Genomic DNA, 14,400 nt, shown 5'->3' with positions numbered 1-14,400 from the left:
AGAGATTAGACAGGTAAGACTCTGAACTCACAGGAGAACATCACACATTCTCAAACTCAGCCCATCATACTTTAATTTCCTGTTTCTAAAACCAAGGACCCAATCAGGATGAGATGTGTGCATTGACAGGGACACCAAAACTGTCTCTCCCTAAGAGTCTGTGCTCACACTTCACCTGTTTTTCTGCTGGAGGGCGATTAAATATTCATCCAGACTGTCATTTGTGGTAGAAGCGAGTTGCTTTTCTTGGCACTCCTTCCGCTCCTTCAAGAATACACACATAGGATGCAGAAAAATGTTTAAAAAATTAGTTGTTTGACCAAGAGAGAATATACCACAGATGGACTCACATTCCCATACTACAAACAATATTCAACACATGTGGCAAATCACAAAAGGAATGCGAACAACTCGCTCCTCCAGTCTCTGATCAAAGTAGTGATCCAGCTTTAGGAAGTGTGTCAAGATGCTAATTTTAAATGCAGGCTGGACAGACAAAGCCCTATTTATCCAACTGTCAATGTGGTGGACTTTGAAGTGCCAAATGCACCTGGTCATCCATCACACAGTTCAAAGATGCTAACAGAAAGCATGCATTCAGTGCAAAGGCAGAGTTGAAAATACAAAAAGCGCAGAATGTTTTCTGCAATGGACTTTTATTCACAATCAGTTCATTGCAACATCTAACGTGAAGAGTTTGAGTGCGCGTGCATCCGTCAATTGAGAATCTAAAATGCGGCACGGCAGCAAACAGCTTTGGCGAAAAAAAAATACGTCAGAACTCACCCTTCTGTTTTAGAAAAGGCCTGGATTGCATCATCATAGTTGCAACATGATTATGAATCAATGCCTTGTGAAGTTTAGTCTCGAAAAATGCAATCCTCCTCAGCAATCACAAGATGTGAACGAAACATAGGCTCCCACTACATCATGCACTTATGTGTCCAATTTTGCAAGAGCATTTGAGGTATCAAAACACAATCCTTGACAAGATTTACAAATATATATATATAGAGCTAAATAGCAATAATCCAAACATGTGGGGTCAGAATTATGGTCTCAGTCCCACTGGCTCTTGTCAAGAATCTGCAGGACTCCAATGTGATTGCATCTGGATGCTGTGTGTGTTGTGTTAAAGACATCACAGCTACAACCGCTAATAAAATACAACTAGACTTCCTTGGAGGGAGCATCAGTTGTCTGCATGTCACCAACAGCTCATGCCATTTCATTTCAACATCATGCAAGATAAATATGAAAGTCACAAGACCCTTACTTAGGTTCTACGGGTCAACTAGGCTACAGCATCTGTCAAGGAGCAGAAATGTGATGGAGGAACAGAAGAGTTATTAAAGAAAAGAGAGACAAGGTGACAGCATTGCTCGAAAAGAAGGCAGGGATTAGTAGTGAAAATCGAAGAGAGCTTCACATGGACACCACAAGTCGGAGTACAGATCAAGTGAACTTAATATTACTGACATGCAGATGCGGCTTTGTACAAAACCATCTTCGCTTACCTTGTTATCCATTGTGAGGCTGTTGCTGGTCACATAACCCTATCCCACATCTTGGAGAGGGCCGATCATTCCTCCAAAATGTCATTGAAATCTGTTATTTATTTATTTTATTTTTTGGGGGGACTATTTACAATTTCAGTGGAACACAGATGGATAGCGTTACCTCAAGGTTACCTGTGACACGAAAACCACATTACCTTAAAAACCCTCTCTTTAAGATGTCGCCCCTCCCCAGACAACAGAACAAATAATCTCCGCTAATTCGTCCGCGAATGTTGCATGTCATATTACACCCATGTTAGCAACGACAACGCGCTAAACACACAGTTGACCTCAAAGCTAAATGCAAGGATGGGTGAGATCATTCACTCTGCACTGATAGCTGAAAGGCTAGCCCCTGATAACAATGTTAACGCTACACGACTAAATTACATTACATGCAAATTACCATTACATGTGCGGGTTATAATTACGCAGAAAAGTTAACGGCTGGTCTTATTTGCAGAGAAAACCTGAACAAACAACCGAGCCAGTTTCAATAGTTAGCATTCCAGTTTGTTATTAGCGTTAGAGCTAACGTTAGCATGCCACTACTTGACGTTTAATAATACACATTGTGTATAGCAGTCACATTATTAGATGTACCTGCCTCCATTTGTAAATATTACTAAAAAATACTCACTCTACTTGTACATAGGTACTTTGTTAGCCGTTTGCATGAAATTAACGAGTTTTCTTGGGTGCTGTGTTACGTTGGTTGGTAACCAGGATAGCTCTGCACCAATGGGAAGACCTGCATGTGTGGAGGCCACACCCCCGGCCCGCCCCCTGCCTGCCAGCAACACCATAAAAGCCTCCAGCGGACGACTGCTCAGTGACATTCGAATTTACAATGCATCAAGTAAGAAACGGAAGTTGAAGTGAAAGAACACATATTTCCATGGTCAAAAGTTCAACACTGTTTTTATTTATTATAAATCAATACATTTTTATATAAAAAGGATAAGGGGAGGTCTGAAATAAAACCGTTGTGGATGTAAACCAAACAGATCAGGTTATGGCCACCCTCTTACCATACTGGACCCATATCACAGACTCTTGATTCACACTCACTCATCCCAAAACATCCCAGGCTACACTCAGATCAATGTACAGTTTGGAAAATGTTTAAATGAAAATCAAAGTGACTGACATCAATCTCTTTGCAAAGTGTTGCAAGTATAGCTACCCAGCATGCCATAGGTTTTTTTTTTTCTTTTTTGTGTGTGCAATCTATAACGACCATCACCAGTCAACAACATTTGTGAAGTGTGCAGACTTTTTTTTTTCTATAGGAGGTAAACAACATTAAGCTTTGTGTGACACCAAGTGTAAATGGCATCTTCTGTCCAGAAACAACAAAGATCTAGCTTTAGCTGATTTACAGATTTCCAAAAATGAGATCTGAGAAAAGCCAGCATTATTGAGGTTACGCTTATCCTCTTAATTGAAAGTGGGTGGACATCAAAATGGTAGATGCTGAAAAGGTCAAAGGGAAGCACAGCAGACTGCTTAAACAAGCCGCACACTGCACTAGTAGCACTCAAAAACACTCAACACGGATGAAAACGGTGTGTGTTACGGAGGAAATCAACTTTTAAATGGATATTGCAACTTTGATCATTAAGGATACAATTGTCAATTGTGTTATATTCAAAGATAAAATGCCCTTTTGTTGTACATTGCTGTTGCCATGTAACTGCAGGCCAACAGTGGTGAAGGCAATACAAGTGCAACCAATTCATTCCCACAGCACTGCAAGATAAAAGCATATCTCAAGATTAGTCCGACCATTTCATCGACCCTGACCCTCAGGATAAATCTCCAGTTTTGGTGATAAGAGATTATTTGTAGACAGGATGTCCCAATTTCCCTTCTTTATTATTAACTATTTGTACAAAACGTATCAGCAGTGTTACCAGGTCAAAATGAATGATCTATAAATAATTTTTTAATCATGAATATTAATGGGAAAAAAGGTTATGGCTTTCTGTTATCTGCTCTTAAAACCAAGCCATTACGGAGCTAATTTTGCTGGCTTACGGTAAGTAGGTAGGCGTAAGTTAAAATAGACCACATGTCCAATCACTAAAAACACACAGGGAGAGAGAGAGAGAAAGTAAAACAATAACTTAAATAGAAGTGCTTAAAACAGAACAGTTCTTCGAGCCCTTTCAAAAAAAAAAAAAATTATATATATATATATATATATATATATATATATATATATATATATATATATATATATATATATATATATATATATATATATATATATATATATATATGAAAAATTGCGAAGAAGGAATCCCACCCCAACAGAGAGAAATGATCAGCTGTAATGGTAATACAATATTCATCCAACGGTTCACAAATGTATAGGTGACTGAAGTCATATGCTTTCCTCCCTTACAAAGGTTTCCTGGTCAGTGGCCCCCCCATGTCTGTGATCCGCGGCTTCCCTCTGTTTCAAGTCTATCTGTTGTGGGAGAACATTCCGTCTCAGTACACCTCCCCTCTTCGTCCTTCTCCATCAGTGCTCGCTCCTCTTTTTTCCTGCGCTCCAACTCCCATTCAACGAAGGTGTCAAAGAGGCTGGGCCAAGCCTCGTCCTCGCTGTAGTTGCTCAGGTCAGGCCCGATCGCCTGGGTAAAGTTAAGGAACATGTTCCACGTGTCCCTTGAGATGCCCCGAATACCTGAGGGGTTCTCTGCCAGGAAGTCCAGCCAGTGCTCCAGGATTGCAGGTGTGTCCTGGGTGAAAACCAGGCGCCACAGGGCGATGGCGATATCACGCTGCAGCGAGCGCTGCCCCTCTTCAGCGTCCAAGCCAAACTGGAAGGTGAAGCGGTAGAGGTCCTTGAAGTTCTCCTCACCCTGGGCCTCAAGCAGCATGCAGGGGAAGCGGGAGCAGATGCCTTCCAGACTGTCTGCCTGGATGGCCTTGCAGCCCTCAACAAACTCCTTCCTGGTGATGCAACAGAAACAAGACCTTATATCAGAATGACACTGACCATTTCATGAGGTCATGGTCATGAATGTGTGTCACCAAAGACAGACATCAGTGACCAACATCTCCATCACCAAGAATACATTGTTAAAAAACATTGTAAAACTGCTTATTTTATTGCATCTTTGACAAATGCCATTTTCATTTCAGCAAATGTGCCGTACCAATTCACCATCCAACCACTTTCAAAGTCAAATGTAATATAAAGAGCTTCCGTAAGCATCAGGTGACAATGAAACATGTTTGTAACTGGAGTGTGGTATTGTCCAAAGCCTGATAGAAAAGTGCTGAGTTATATATCGGGGGGGGGGGGGGGGGGGGAACGACAGTGACCCAGGCCGCTCTATTCAATTCAGGTGCTAACTGCAGAGTGGGAGTGGGGAGCAGGCTTTCCTGTGTGCGCCTTCCTGACTGATTAGTCAGCTGGTAAAAACAGTGTCTGAGGCAGCATGGATGGAGGGATGGAGGGACGGATGGATGGATGGACGGATAGATGACTACTTCACAGTGAAAACTACAGACTAGACAGGGGGGTTAATTAAGAAGATTTAAGTATAAAAATCACATAAGAAGGCAGTTATGAATAAGAGAGGATTTTGTGGTTACAGCATTTTTTAAATGGCCACCAACCACCATTACATATCTCAAATACCCAAATATGTCTTTAACTTATTATTATAAGATATGTTTTCCCTAAATTTGACAATGACCAGATAGGGTTTTAAGGGGGCCGACCACCTCCTATTCTTATCAACCACTTTTACAGAGATTCACTGCAGCTATGCTGCTGTAAAAATGCTGCCTTAAACTGAAGGATGTGACGCTCCCCCAGTGTGTGAGGTGCTACAGCACTCAGGTGTTCCACAATAGAGGCATGACATGTCAACACATGCATCTCGAGTGAGCAGTTCCGGTGTTCTGGTCCCCCGTTTTACACAGGAACAGTTGATGTTTCAGTTCCTATGAAAGCAGGATGTGTTTAGCGCTAATATCGTCACATTATTAATACCAAGCGCTTGTGATGTTAGATCATTTCCCTGTGGAACAATGTGGACCGAGGATTAGGAGTCTCTCTTCACCCGTGCATGAACACAGACTCACTTAAGGAGTGACACCTTAAAGTGACACAAAATGTCACAGAAGTCCAAGGCATTTTTATTTGAACGGCAAAAAATAAATAAATAAATAAAAATCCACTGTTTGGAAAGCTTGTGTTTGGGAATGCCTTTGAACAGTTTTATGCAAAAACAAGTATTTGCAGCTGGTATACACAGAGTGAATGGGTGACATTAACAGGACTCTGACTAAGGAGCGGACTGTGTGACGCCAGGAACCAAAAATTCCTTGACTGGCCATGATCACATTTCTGCAGTACTGATCTTTCACCTGCCGCAAGCAGTGTCAAGATTTAATCATTTTAATCAATTTAAAATGGTAAGATTTGGGTTTTCCGGTATTTACTCAGCACTCATCCAGGTAATCCAAAAAAAAAAAAAAGGAAAAGAAAAGAGAATCGCTATCAGTTATGATACATAATGAAAAAAAAAAGATTTTTTTTATCTCTCTCTCTCTCTCTCTCTCTATATATATATATACCTTGTAAACTTGCACATAGTGGCCGCTTGAAACTTCCAGGCAAGAACAAGCACACGAAACTCGGCCGGGTCCACGCACAGGTCATTGCAAAACCTCTCCATTCCCTCCTCCAAGATGGCGTCGTCCTGTTCATCCTTGTAGCAGCAGAACAGCTCCTCAATGTGCAGCATGGACAGCCCGTCTCCATCCATACACTCCTCCTTGCGTGGCTCTCCCATTAGTGCAGGGATGATAGGGGTCTCCACAGTAGCCTCCAGGGCCTTGGTGCCATTCGACAGCTCGCTGGTGGTTTTGCTACATGGGGCGCTGGGCTCTTCTTTGTGGCCTCCGCCGCCTGCACAGCCACCTTTCTTATGGTGAGACTTGGAGCCGCTCTCCTTGTCTCCACTCTTACTGCCGAGTGAGGACGTTGGATTCTTACACTTGGTGACACACTGGCCCATGTCTTTCTCCCTGGTCCCTTGTCTGTCTTCCTCCTCCCCTTCAGTCCCCGTCCAAACCGCCTAGACACCTCTGCTCTTGCCTGCCAAGACGTCTCAACATACCCTCGGGCCTGAGGTAAAGAATCATTTCAGATTGTTTAGAGTCACACAGTGTAGCTCTTAAACATGTCAGTCTTGATCATGAACAAAAGGTCAGGGTCCACATTCCTGTGGCTGTTAGTAAGAAATCAAAAACAAACAATAGTTTCACAGTAAACGTCAACACATGAGGCCACCTGCACCAAATATGCCATAATACAGGTCTGCTACTGTCAGACTTCTGAGGGTTTACACTGAGTTTGATTGAGCTTGGTGTGAAAGAGACTTCAGTCCACCTCACCAAGTCTCCCTACATGGCAGCCATCTTGGTAATGACTCTGGGCCATCAGATTTAAAACGTGAGGCGACTTTGTCCAAAAAAGGGTTTCAAATGCTTCTACCCCCCTGTGAGACTTCCTCTATGACACACATGCAAGGTGTCGCCAACACCAACCTCTTTGAGGACATAAGTCTATATTGCGTTATGGGGCCTGCTGCTCAAAGGAACGCTAATCCAATGTCTGAACATCCTCCAGTAGCTGTTCATGTTGGAAAAACTATTTCAAACACATAGATAATAAAATGCAGAAGGGCAATGCTAGCATATTTCTGGCAACTGTCTTGATGCTTCACAGAAAGATCGCTGAGACAGAAACAACAGCACAAGCTTTTTATCAGCCAGGAAAACAAACACACACTAAGTGGACTTATGGGTTTACATGGTTATTACTACATCTGAATCCACATTATGATGGAGTGTGTATAGCTTGAGGGTTAGGAAACTTTCTATCTGGCAAACATCTCTACACTGTGTGTGTCTTTCATATTTTCAAACGTTTCGTGCGGCAACTGTGCATACACACATGGAAAATATGCAGGGAATAATGAAACCACTGTTTTAACCGTAACTGTGATTGGCAAGAAAAATAACGTCTGAATAAGATGTGTTGAACAACATGATTTTAGGACAGTTCTTACAAAACTGCACGTTTTATTTCAGTTATCATTTGACTGGCACATGTAAAGGACGGAAAACTATTTCATCAACTCATTAACTCAAAGACCTTGCTCATAATATCAAGTCCTATACAATTTTTTAACATATCCAGATTCATTTTTGATAATTTGGCCGGGGGAGGGGGGGGGGAATAAAAAAATCACATGAAATGCAAATTTGCAAATGACATCACATTTGGATGCGATTCCAATAAAATTTCAAGAAGACATTCAACCGGGATTCAAAAGCATCTTCTGAGTCACTCTAAATGCACAACAGAACAGCAAAGCCACTGTGACGGATGTGCACCATAGTGGATAACACGATTCCATGTAGTTAAGTAAGCTCAACATCACACTGGTACATGGGCAACCACGGAGGACAAGACAGATGCTGAATAAAGTGGCTGACACTTGGCGGGGAGGCTTCTGTACAGCTTAAGCTGGAAAAAGACCTCTTGCAACATGGAAGAAAGGAGGTTTTAGTTACTGACGCCTATGCAATGATCATAGTAACATAATTTGGGAAGTTGGTCATGTCTGGAAACAACAAATCTGATCTCGTCACTTGCATAAAAACAAACAAAAAAAAGTGCAGAAGGAAAAAGATCTGACTTGAGAAAAATCTGATTTGGGTTCTGAACGCGGCCAAAGTAGTTCCACACAGGTCAAAGTGAAATGGTGGTTGATTGACGGGAAACTATATTCCAAGCTAAAGTGAAAAGGCATAAATCAATGTACGTCTACCAGAGTTAATGAGGATATATTAATGCGGTGGATGATTCTGGGGTTTCATTTACAGACAGAAGTGTACAAATGAAGTAGCTTGTTACTTACAGACGGTCCCTCAGATGGCACTGGCCACAGATCAATGTGTCTTCCTATTCTGCTCCATCATTGTGACCTTGACATCCGCAATGCTGAAAAGACACAGTATCCTGTCATCACAAGCAAAAAGTGATAGCTCGCCACTCCCAAACCTGCAGGAAAGATTCTAGGAATGACAGTTTAAACCACTCGCACTGTACTTCACTTGTTTAACGTAACTTTTACATGCTCGGAGGTTAACAAAAAAAAAATCGCATATTAAAACTCATAAGCTGATGAAAAAAGGTCTTTGAGGTTCTTCTTTATCCAACTTCCTTTTAATGTCGTTAATGAGGATCACAAGATTTATAGTCACGCAATAATCAATATTAATATTAGACAGCCTACTCACTGGCGGCACTGGGCATGTAGAGGCAAATCCCACTTGCACCCTCTATGGACAACCTCACCGAGCCCCATCTTATCAGCTCATGCTTTAATACTTACTTCATAGGATTCTTTACTATTAACGATGACCATTAACGATTCATGACAGGTTAGCTAAACAACCCACCCATGACTCGAACTCTAATAGGCTTTAACTATCAGAGACGACACAGTTTAGGTTACAAAAATGAATGCAGTGTACGTGCAAGATGATTTACAAACCGCTTCAACAGAAGAAACTTCGGGTAACAGTTGTCGTTCACGTTGCTGTATTTTACAAAGTTGTGATTAAAAAGTATCGAACACTAACAGGATCAAGTCAGCTCCCAGCACGGCACTCCAAAATGTCGCATAACCACTGCTTCTTGAAACATGTATGACTGACAACACAAAAAGCTGACAAATTCAGATGGTATTTACGGCAAAGTTAGTGTCGATTTCCAGGTCATCACCGCCACCAGGCCATTTACATCAAAACAGTCTGGCCCTTACGACGTCGCCATAGCTAGCTAGCATCAGCTCGGGTAACCAAAACTTAGCTATCGGCTAAGCTACGTCTTTCGATTAAGACGCCGCGAAATACTGTCATCCTCGTGAAGGAAACTTACCTTTATGGGAATTTCTCTTATGTGGAATTGGATGCGCATCACTGCAAACATTCCAGTACGAATAAGGTAGTTATTTAAGTTGGTCAAGGGGGGTAGCGTTTTAGACCAGAAATGAACTGAGACAAACTCGTCGCGTTAACTCAGATTGCTAGCTTGCTGGGCTAGCTGGCAGCTGACAAAAACTTCCACATCAATATCAATTCTTCGCCCCTGTCAGAAAAAAAAATGAGTCAAACACTAATCGCACGCGGCGTGTGTTTCTGTATCCATTTTGAATCCTCTTGGCTCGTCGAAGTGAGTTAAAAGACCATCACGGACTACAGCCAATTTCTTTGTGCTTCCCCCTTTAGTCATTGAGTGTAGCTTCATTATGGACATCTTCCTGCATCACTTCCTCCCTGCTAGCAGCCAACAGCTGATCTTCACCTCGGCGCTGGCGACAGGACCTACCCTTTAAAATTTAACAAACCAGTGTGCCTGCTAATATAACATGACACCAAGACTCCTTAAAACAGTCACAATAAAACCAACGCTTCTATAAAGAGTTCTGTAAATGAAAATGGAATAATACAGAGCTCCCAGATGACTCGGAATGAACTTTACTTCTTACAGCGCTACGTCAAAATAAGTAAAAAAAAAATCACAAACTTTAGGGACATGGGGACATAGGGAAATGTTAGTTTGTAATTTTTGTTTCTTTGAGACAGGTCGTGCTGACGTCATCTCTAGGCGACACGTGTGTTCCCACTGTCCAAGCAACGCAAGCTTTTGGCCAGCCTACCGCTCCGTCAGTTTCAGCAGGTAAATGGGAACTTTAATCATATTTAACTCTTAAACACAAGGTGAACGATGACATAACTTCATTATTTATTTCGGGGTCCCATATAGAACACGTTACGTCTGCGTTTAGAAGAATAAATCGACTGATGGTGACGGCAGCGGCTAAAGCTAATGTATTAATCCATGTGTGGTGATATGAATAAAGGTTTTTGCAAATGCTTTTACAGAATGCAACTTGATTAATGCTCAAAACTCCCGTAATCCCAATATACCATACGATTTGGTGCCCTTGATTCTATCACGTAACAGTTACTTTAGGTTATGGTTGCAAAACAGTTCTGTGTAGATTTTAGCGACATCTAGTGTTCAAAAGATGAGAAAGCCCTCGTCTGTCCCGGGACCCCCACTCCAAACATCCTATCTGTTCTGCTTGTCACTTATTGCAGAATAAGCACAAATTAAGTACAACTTCCTTTGTCTTTGATGAAAGTGTGATCAGCATATATTATCTGTCAATATATTGTCAATATTAAGAGTATCAGCAAAAGTCTTGTTTATTTATTTTTGTTTACATCTTATTAATATCAGTATCGCCCCCCCCCCCCCCAAAAAAAATAAAACAAACTACCTGTAATGGTTGAGCCTAGTTCTGCATGATTTTGGAAAAACTATCCAATTGAGATTATTGTTACTTCACATTACTTTATGATTGGCACTTTTACAGTGAGTGTTCATTTTTACATCATTATTCCCGTTTCCACTGAAAAAAATACATCATGAAAATGATGTGATGGGGGGGGGTCCTGTGTCAATTAATTGTTATCATCAAATCTGTAGAAAGTAGATGTGTAGGCAGGGCATGTATGTATGTAGCGCCAAAACATTTATTTTGAAAAATGGTATTTTGACACACAATTAGGCTTTCATAAATATTGCACTCTCCTGCGAATCAAAAATCTAAGTAGGTCAGATTGTGATTTTGACAAATTGCACAGCCCTAGTTGGGCCATATAAAAGTGTGATTGAATCTCTGTCAGTACAGAAACCTGAGTAACTTTGATGGAAAAGTGTTGGCATAAAATAATTTTTAAAAAATCTAGTAGAATATTTTTTTAAATGCTCTAAACACTATTAACAGTGAATATTTCCTCTGGAAAGGGGAGACATCTGAATTAAGAGTACGAAGTGTCTGCTCACAGCATCATGTGTCCTTCACTGTGCAGGCATCCTCTGTTTTCTCCAAATTTGAGCCCTGATGACGGCCTGCACTCGCAGGACGGTGTTGTCGCTGTACACGCGGGTGTTTCGTATCGCCCGAACCTGGCAAGCACAGAGCGCCGTTGCAAGGGACACAGAGACGGAGCGAAAATACATACTTCAGGAGGCTCGCGCTCTGTTCAGACAGAACCAACAGGTGAGAACGACACTGGTGTTCACCGAAAATTGAAGGGTGTACTTGTGTGACCAGCCTTTCATGTTTTATCTTCTTTTCAGATGACGGACCGAGAATCGATAAAGAGGTGTATAGAGGAATGTGAGGCGAGGATAGAAATAGGTAATAATGTGGGTATTATATGCTTTGCTTTATCAAACGAGTCCTAAAATATCCTTGATGTGAAACTAGAGACTCGAGGTTACAGGTTTTATACCACACGTGCTGTCTCAAGGTGGAATGAAATGAGGCACTCAGGATCCCAGTTATCATCACCTGAGCTCCTTTGTTTGTCTCAGACAGCAACAGCTGATGGGATTCTTAATCACCCTTTACCTTTGATTCCTAGCAGAGTTGTTACCAGTGTCCTGTGACATCATGAGGGGACTGAGCATGTTAAAAGATTAGCATGAGTCAGCAGAAAAGTAAACGCCGATCTAATGACATCAGCGTGTTTGACCAAAAAAGGACCATGTTTTCTTGCAGAGAATCCAGAACCAAGAGCAACAGTAGGAATGGTAATGTTTAAAGAAACAGAAATCTGCTGTGATGACAAATAGGATGAGCGACTTTGTTTTGGATGCGTCATTATTTATTTCGTAACGTTTCAAACGCGCAATCTGAACGAGCTCATATTTCACATTCTGAGCCTGAAAGGAGCAGCTTTATTTTATTTTATTTTATTTCTTTTACTGGATTTCTGATCATTGAAAAAATAAGATGTGTGGTTAACAAAAGTTTTTGTACCAGCACTTCTTTTTTATAAGATGATCTTCACAAATAAGCACCACTGCATAAGCGCAAAAGCTAGAAACCAACAACTTACATTGTGTTCGCAAACCCCACCGATAACTCATGACTCAATTTCATGCTCTAGGGAAAAAAATAAAATAAAAATGGAGGCTTTTCTGAGGCCTAGACCTTACATCGGACATTTAAACGGGCTTTCCAGGTTTTAGGACTCATTCCTACACCACTCTATCGTAAGAACCAAAGAAACACTCACGTCCTGAGCATGAGCTGAGGGTCACCCTCTCAGTTTATCGGTTGTTTCATGTTCCAATCCTCACCTTTGGCCAAAAGCATTGGATTATGACTAAAAAGGATGAAATCACTGGCTGAAATGAGTAGGGTGGCTGGGAGCCGCTCCTGAGCTCTTTCACACGGCTGCGGTGACTCACTCTCGCCGGGTGAAGAGCTCCAGAGAGAGTTGCAAACAAAACAAATTGTTTGGGCCGTTTTCCACAACTGTAGCTCCCTCACATTCCACTTGAAAAAAACAAAACAAAACGTTAACATCTTGTATTAAAAAAAAAAAAAGCTGCCAAGATTGATGTAGAATCATTTATGTGACAGAGGATAAACTGTAGAACTCTGGGTCTCAACAGTTTGTCCACTTTAAGAGTAAAAGGACAGATTTAATAGTTTTTCCTGTTTTAATACGATCTTCACATTCTGATCTCTTACAGGTTTACATTACAGGAACCCATACCCAAGGGCTGTAAGTCATAAACCACACAATCTTTATATGTGTGAAGATTTCTGTGGTGTGAAAGAATGTAATGGATTTATTTTTTCCTGAATATTCCCACAGACCTACCTACCGCCAATGGGACTGGCGACTCAGAAAGGCAGGAAGCTGCGAACACAGCAGCGCCTGAGGAAGCAGGCCAAGCCAATTTACTTACAGTCACATGAAGAGACCTGATGCTCGATATCCTCCATCCTCGCCAAGAGTTCAAGTTACCCAGGCCAGGAAACTAGAGCGCAGTCACAAGCTGATCTCATGAGCAGACTTGCTAAGCGCTCAGTGATCACTCGTCGTTCAGGGAAACAGCCATTTTTCATTCGCCGTTGTAATGTTGTGCTGAGCAGTGTCCGCTTCTGTTCCAGCTCAGGAAGACTGTCAGCAGGGACTGTCCTGTGTAATGTAAATATAGGTTATTATTCTGTATAAACATATTTGTGTGTTTGTGTTTGTGTATGGGGAAGGGGGAATATTATTTCAATCTGAACCACAGGGAGATAAAAAATTTGCTGTATAAACTGTTAACAGGCACTGATTTTACCGATGAGAAATAAAAAGCACTTTCATGATTGAACTAGTTCTCCTTTTCCCAGCATGCACCAGTGTAGAAACTCTCTTATATAAGCTCCGCCCTGTAAATTTAAACCATGGATACCTGAGCTTGTCACTAAACTCCAAAAAATGTTGGCAAATCCAAAGAGGAAGTTCGGGGTAGAGTCAGCTAATGCTGCTTTCCAGAACAAGACCAAACAGGAATAGAGGATGAAAGCAAGTTAGGGGGAAAAACACACACACACACACACACAACTTTTGCTCGGAAGCCAATAAAACAATCAGGAAGCTAAAAGAAATAATAATAATCCTGTAAAATGTATTGTCGTTTAAAGTACAACAGCAAAATTCCACCTTCACACTTTTTTGGTGTTAAAAAAAGACGCGTTCTCCTGTTATGGATCTTATGTTTACCATATTTTGGTTCTAAGAATAAATATCAATTAATGGAAGACACAGGAATGGGGAGAAAAAAACAGAAAGAAGAAGTTTGGCCTATTAAGAGAAATCCACACATGCATCTTTGAACATATTTGACTTCAAACTGTTATACTGCACACTTCAAAAA

At 41.3% G+C, this 14,400-nt stretch overlaps 3 protein-coding genes across 3 annotated transcripts in view; 1 reads left to right on the top strand and 2 right to left on the bottom strand.

Annotated features, from left to right (window-relative positions):
• Nucleotides 1-2,305, bottom strand: part of katnip (katanin interacting protein) — a 17,838-nt gene extending 15,533 nt beyond the window's left edge. The window contains exons 1-3 of the mRNA XM_086194646.1: nt 2,200-2,305; nt 1,518-1,691; nt 176-264 (exon numbers count right to left, since the gene is read on the bottom strand). Coding sequence (XP_086050772.1) covers nt 176-264; nt 1,518-1,529 — 101 coding nt within the window. The 5' untranslated portion in view covers nt 1,530-1,691; nt 2,200-2,305. The remainder of the gene's footprint in view (nt 1-175; nt 265-1,517; nt 1,692-2,199) is intronic.
• A 1,504-nt stretch (nt 2,306-3,809) lies between these two features.
• dcun1d3 (defective in cullin neddylation 1 domain containing 3) lies at nt 3,810-10,152 on the bottom strand. The gene is made up of 4 exons (XM_086195813.1): nt 9,541-10,152; nt 8,516-8,598; nt 6,162-6,714; nt 3,810-4,523 (listed from the first exon to the last, which is right to left on the bottom strand). Exons 3-4 carry the CDS (start codon nt 6,602-6,604, stop codon nt 3,983-3,985), a joined length of 984 nt encoding a protein of 327 aa, XP_086051939.1. The 5' UTR covers nt 6,605-6,714; nt 8,516-8,598; nt 9,541-10,152; the 3' UTR covers nt 3,810-3,982.
• Nucleotides 10,153-10,228: 76 nt separating this feature from the next.
• lyrm1 (LYR motif containing 1) lies at nt 10,229-13,849 on the top strand. The gene is made up of 5 exons (XM_086195814.1): nt 10,229-10,341; nt 11,544-11,734; nt 11,815-11,875; nt 13,222-13,253; nt 13,347-13,849. Exons 2-5 carry the CDS (start codon nt 11,576-11,578, stop codon nt 13,458-13,460), a joined length of 366 nt encoding a protein of 121 aa, XP_086051940.1. The 5' UTR covers nt 10,229-10,341; nt 11,544-11,575; the 3' UTR covers nt 13,461-13,849.
• Nucleotides 13,850-14,400: the final 551 nt, after the last annotated feature.

Source organism: Aulostomus chinensis, chromosome 23 (genome assembly GCF_037954235.1).
Source record: "Aulostomus chinensis isolate RoL2024-O1b breed Wild chromosome 23, RoL_Achi_v1.0, whole genome shotgun sequence".
Lineage (NCBI taxonomy): Eukaryota > Metazoa > Chordata > Actinopteri > Syngnathiformes > Aulostomidae > Aulostomus > Aulostomus chinensis.
This window is presented reverse-complemented; position numbering and strand designations above follow the sequence as displayed.

Excerpts from the sequence above, each read along its gene's own strand:
- dcun1d3 (XM_086195813.1), bottom strand. The coding sequence starts at position 6,604 with ATGGGCCAGTGTGTCACCAAGTGTAAGAATCCAACGTCCTCACTCGGC. Across the intron at positions 4,524-6,161 it reads ACTATGTGCAAGTTTACAAG|GAAGGAGTTTGTTGAGGGCT; the intron begins GTATATATATAT and ends TTGCATCACCAG.
- lyrm1 (XM_086195814.1), top strand. The coding sequence starts at position 11,576 with ATGACGGCCTGCACTCGCAGGACGGTGTTGTCGCTGTACACGCGGGTG. Across the intron at positions 11,735-11,814 it reads TGTTCAGACAGAACCAACAG|ATGACGGACCGAGAATCGAT; the intron begins GTGAGAACGACA and ends TCTTCTTTTCAG. Across the intron at positions 13,254-13,346 it reads GGAACCCATACCCAAGGGCT|ACCTACCTACCGCCAATGGG; the intron begins GTAAGTCATAAA and ends ATATTCCCACAG.